Source organism: Ailuropoda melanoleuca, chromosome 8 (assembly GCF_002007445.2).
Source record: "Ailuropoda melanoleuca isolate Jingjing chromosome 8, ASM200744v2, whole genome shotgun sequence".
NCBI classification, from domain to species: domain Eukaryota; kingdom Metazoa; phylum Chordata; class Mammalia; order Carnivora; family Ursidae; genus Ailuropoda; species Ailuropoda melanoleuca.
In genome coordinates, this window is record NC_048225.1 from 1093658 (window position 1) to 1099354 (window position 5697).

At 39.0% G+C, this 5697-nt stretch overlaps 1 protein-coding gene across 2 annotated transcripts in view; it reads right to left on the reverse strand.

The window, feature by feature from the left end:
* MMP13 (matrix metallopeptidase 13) overlaps window positions 1-4210 on the reverse strand; it is a 13651-nt gene extending 9441 nt beyond the window's left edge. Inside the window, exons 1-5 of one of the 2 annotated variants that reach the window (XM_034665649.1) lie at window positions 4051-4210; window positions 3721-3962; window positions 2915-3063; window positions 2623-2748; window positions 558-719 (exon numbers count right to left, since the gene is read on the reverse strand). In XM_034665649.1, coding sequence (XP_034521540.1) covers window positions 558-719; window positions 2623-2748; window positions 2915-3063; window positions 3721-3962; window positions 4051-4167 — 796 coding nt within the window. In that variant the 5' untranslated portion in view covers window positions 4168-4210. The remainder of the gene's footprint in view (window positions 1-557; window positions 720-2622; window positions 2749-2914; window positions 3064-3720; window positions 3963-4050) is intronic. The other variant, XM_002922016.4, reaches the window with a different exon arrangement.
* Between the last annotated feature and the right edge of the window lie 1487 nt (window positions 4211-5697).

Consider the following 5697-nt stretch of genomic DNA (forward strand, 5'->3'; position numbering starts at 1 on the left):
TAGCAGGTAATTTTGCTGGTTTGGGGTTAGATTTAATTATTTTGTAAATATTATTGAAAATTTGGAAGAAAAAAAAGAAGAGATTCTTAAAATGGTCATTGTAGATGTTGATTAAAAGTTACCACAGGTCACGTGAACTGTTTCTACTGTGGCAAACTAACGTGGTTGAAGGAATACCCAAAACTTACAAAAGCTGGTTAAGACCACACTTTCACCCTCAGCCACGGTACGAGAGACACATTATTTAAACTCTTCATTGGTTAAATGGGGAATAAAATATTTTCCTTCCTTATGTCAGAGGTGTTTTGTGGGAATCAAAGGTACCTTGCAAGGTATAAATACAGATATGAATCTGCAAAATATTGGAGAATAGAATATTTTCTACTTGAGCAGGTGGTCTGATTCAGAAAGGAAAATGGGCATGTCTTCCCAGGTTTTAATAACAGAACCAGGACAGCAATATTGGTAATGATAAATTCACTGATAATTTTGCAAATAAATGTATACATCTGCAAATAAATGTATACATCTATTGTTTCTAGACTGATAAGAGTTACCGTAGAGAAACTGGATCCCTTGTACATCATCTTCGGGAAGCATAAAGTGGCTTTTGCCAGTGTAGGTGTATATGGGAAACATGAGTGCTCCCGGGTCCTTGGAGTGGTCGAGACCTAAGGAGTGGCCAAACTCATGGGCAGCAACAAGGAACAAGTTGTAGCCTGTAAGAAAACNAAGCAATGATGAGAAGACAGTGACTAGTTAATGGATGGAATGCTATTTTCCTTGCCTGTTTCTCTTTCTTGGTTATTTCACTCTTTTTTTTTAAAAAAATTACTATTCAATATTCAATTGCTTGAAGGAAGATTCAAAATATTGATTTAATCCTTATTAATAATTTAATGTTCTCTTTGATGATAGCTGCCTACATAATTAGAATATCAACAGATTGCTCTCAAATAATTAGGAATCAGTGAGGATTTACTAGGAATCCTGACTTGCTCTTTGTTTTCTTGGGTCAGGTGAAGAAAGTGGACAATGGAGGCCTTGAAGGAGGAGTCAAGGGAAGTCACATAGGGTGCTACCTATCAGGGCGTTTCTAGAACATTGTCTGAATAAGAGGCATCATGCAAATGGGTGATGACCAAGTATGGAGCATGCACTAAATAAGGTCTCTGGCCATGTACTTGGGAACAAATCCCAACCAAATGATCCTTTCCAGAATATCTCTAGACTCTAAAGTTTAAAGAAACAAACTTTGGAAATGATTGGCCAGCTTTCCTCAATTTTAGAAGACTACCGTGTCACTGTATTTACATTATTTCCTCCAGTCATTCTTTCTAGCAATTTCTGAGCCTCCTGATACTGGTATTTTAAATTGGAAAAAAAAAAAGATAAAAGATTGAAAAAAAAAAAAACAACACATGGAAGCTGGAGTCAGTGGTTTTAATTTGACCTTAAATACTATTTGCTATCAGAGCCTATGCCCACTTAGTAAATCATGCAGACCATAAGAGCAATCAAAGTTCACATAATCTGAGTAAAAAACAATTCTTCGTTGAAATGACTGGTGAAAGATCCCATTCTTGGTCTTTAGCTGAAAAATCAATCATGGTTTGTTTGTGAATATTTTCATTCATTTTAATTAAATATTTCAAATCCAGAATTTATGCAGGAGCCTAAAGCTGAGGCTCTATCTTAACATTACTAGATACTAGTCTTCCTTCCTAAAATTGTTCTTACCTGTGTAGTATTCAGAACATAAGTATGTAAATTCTCACCTTTCCTTCCGAAGATACACTGGAGGCACTGAAGTTGAGGCATTGGTCAGCCAAGGCCCAGTTTTACTCTTTGGAAAAACAATTCTTCTGATTTAAATGAATAATAAAAATTAGGTATCTATGAAGACTACCTCTAACTGTCACAACCAAGGGTCAATACAGCTCCATACTAAGTCCTAGTTGGAACCATCTCACTTTTCTTCTTAAATTAATATTCCCAATTCTTTTGAGCTTTGGAGATTCATCTATGGACTGAATTCATTCGACACTGAGTTTCATTTTGCTCTTATAATTTTTATCTGGTGTGTCTTATGCTGTTTGGAGTAAGACACCATCTTGATTTGTTGAAATGGTATTTATAAAATCAGTGACATAGACACGTCTGAAAACAAGTAACTCATATAATGGAGAACAGAAAACTGACTGCACTTGTGCCATTAATATTTCTGTCAAGGAAAAAAAAACTATTTCAATTCACATCCAACTCATCCATGACCTGCTATCCAGCCCTAAGAGTTTTAGGTGTGTTTGTAATAAACTGTACTTCCTCAGCACGCAGAAAGGTGATCCATAGTAACAACACCTTGACTGACAGAAAGACATTTTGTCCTAATTCAAAGTTAGCTGTATCCCTCAAGTCACTAAACTGTTCACTTTCAATGTTTCAATGGGTTTGTAGAAATGTCACTTGTAGAGACTAATAAGATAAACTTTAAATTTTTTTGAAAAATATAATCAACTATTGAATATAATTTACAGTATGCTTCTTAACTTCTTATCAATGGGATTGCTGTCTAACCTAATCTAGTCATCATGAATCTCATACCTTTGCAAGAGATATTACCTTTGGAACTACTTGTCCAGGTTTCGTCATCATCAAAATGGGCATCCCCTCCATAGTTTGGCCCAGGAGGAAAAGCGTGAGCCAGCAGACCAGAGGGTCCATCAAATGGGTAGAAGTCGCCGTGGTCTACACATAAAAAGCAAGAGTTAAGAATCTAATTATATGCACCACTGCCTGGCACAAATTCTTGGTGAATTCTGTAAAAAGCAATGAGTGACTGAAAGAAGGAATTAAAAAGTGGAGACAATTAGGGAGCAGTAAAAATGTCTCAAAAATGATTCTGCATCATTACCTTTAGTTCCAAATGAGATCATGATGTCAGCAGTGCCCTCGTGAAGTCTGGTAAAATTCAGAGGCGTCACATCTGACCAAACTTTGAAGGCTTTTCTGAATGCCTTTTCAACTTCAGAATGAGTCAGATCAGGGGTATAGTTCACAATCCTATTAAACAGAGGAAGTTTCAATTACATTTTTGGAAGGAGAAAGCTATTTGAGAATATGTTTTCTTGGAATACTGCTTTTCAACTCAAAATGCACTGGCTTCTCTAAAAGTTCCACTAGAGGTCCGTTGTTTCCAAGAACTTATTAACTATGATGCCATACAAAGAGAACAAAATGAACTCAGACATCTGAGTATCTCCAAATATCTGACCATGCATTTAAAGTATTCAGATATTTAATGAAACTTATATTGTATGATACAGGTATGGACTTGTATTGCTATGATCTAAATAGACGAAATAGCTTTGTCAAGTTCCTAGAGAGCGTAGGACTCTCCATTTTTGAGCACTCTTAATAAATATGCCTCTAAAATTGCAAATTTTATTACACCTACTTCTAATTTTATTTCTTTCCTAAAAAAAATACTTTGCGATTTCCAACGAAAAATAATGCTAGGTTAATGTAACGATAATAGATGTCATGAGACAGTCTCACCAATAGTATTAAAGTTGTTGCTGGAATTATTTAACTTCTAGTTAAATATTTAAAGCCTACCTAAAGAAATGGGACCAAACATGTTCTGCCATCTATAGTGTGTGCTGAAAAACAGGCATTTAGTACTATCAAAAAATTAACAAATAGTGAAGAAAGATTTACCTGTAGGTCAGATTCGTCTTGGACCACTTGAGAGTTCGGGGGAAAACATTGTACTCGCCCACATCGGGGACCCCACATCTTGGTTTCTTCATGATGTCCAAGGTGTTATCATCAAGTTTGCCCGTGACCTCTAAGCCAAAGAAGGACTGCATCTCTCGTAGCCTGTCAACCACGGAGCTTGCTGCAGACTTCTTCAGGATTCCAGCGGGATTCAGGGGATAGTAGTAGGATTTCAAGTAGCGCTGGAAAAGACACCAGAATGGCCTGCTTTTAAAAGAGAAGGGCGCTTGTGAGATGCAACACCCCATTGGGATTGGCAAGTTACTCTACCTCGGCAAGCTGGAAGTCTTCCTCAGACAGATCGTCCTCGCCATCACTGGGAAGGGGCAGGGACCAACACGGGGTCCAGCTCAAGAAGAGGAAGGCAGCCAGGACGCCTGGGAACATCGTGGTGGTTGTGCCTGGAGCCTCTGCCTTCCCCCAGGCAGGCACCTTTACTTTTATAGACCTGCAGTGGTGACTCATCATTTATGGACAAGTTCCCGCTTCCTAGTCCATTGAAGGTAAACATGCTTACATGGCGACTTTTTTTTTTTTTCTCCCAAGAAGTGTGGTTTGTGGTAGGATTTGAGGGAAATATAAAATGAGGGCATCTCTCATTTCAGCAGGGTCTCAAAAACCATCTGGCAAAATAAACGGCCTCAGCATAATTATGGATACTGTGGGAAGAAGCAGAGAGTAGTAAAATTTTCACTTTACGGGGCAAAAATGTCTTCCCTCTGTAGGAAAGCGGCTACTTTTACTGTTTTCAGATAAGAGTATCAAGATGATGCCCTTAGCTCCTTAGACAATTAGTCCTACTTCTAGAAGGTCTATAACCTGGTGACTTCTAAACACTATTTTCCCTAGAGCAATTCCAGAGGGAGACATCATGTGTGCCTGAGGCACCCCAGCTTGGAGGCTGGGAAGGACTAGGGCACATCCACAGGACCGAATGCTGCAGCTGAAATGTAAAGGCACTGGTGTGACTCTCAATGAACATGGAATCCTGCGAGAATTCCCCACAGGTCCAGGAAGAGGTGGAGACTACATCGGAACACAACATAACGGCTAACATATACTGAAGCATTACTACCTGCTAGGCTTAAAAAGCGTGATCTCATTTAACCTGTACAACAGCCTTAGAAGTAAATACTACTGGGAGGCTTTTTTTCACTTTAAGTATGAATAATCTGAGACAGAGTCATAAAGTTAATAAATGGTACTATCAGCATTTGGATCCAAGCCAGTAGACTCAAGACCTCATGTTTTTGAACACCATACGGTAGGGCTTCTACCCCATTAATTCTCAGAAATTTTCTCAAAAACGGAGCTGCTTTGTTCCCACACCTCTGGGAGTACCCAGGAAAACTAGGGTTCTACGCAAGCTCATGGCCAATTTCAACTTTCTTAATTTTGATTTTTAGGTTTAAGGAGTACAAGAACCTGAGGTCCAAAATCTCAGGAAAATCGTCCACGAGGGGCCTTCAGAGCGTCCCATATTTAGTACCATGATGTCGGGATGCCATCTCTGGTCCCCCATAGAGGTAAATGGATAGAAAATATGAGTCATGATCTTCAGATAGAATGACTGAAATGTAAGGTAATTTGGTAATCAGGAGTCAGAGAGCAGCTCAGGTGCAGAGCACGTGAAGACAAGGAGCGCGAGTACTGATGAGGGTGGGCAGGGAAGGGGTACCCACACGTGAGGGATGTGCTGTCGTCTGGGCTTGGCCAGCACCTCAGACGTAACCAGAAAAGCCTGCGAAATGTTAGCAATCAGTTCAGGGCAATTTATTATGCTTTTTCCAAAGCAGAGCCAAATAACTCCTTATAAAAAATATTTCCTGTGAGGTCAAGATTAGATTTAGGCTCAACCAGCAATGCAAAACTCTCATTTGTTTTAAGCCTCTTCCATGAACAGCAGTTAATTTTAGA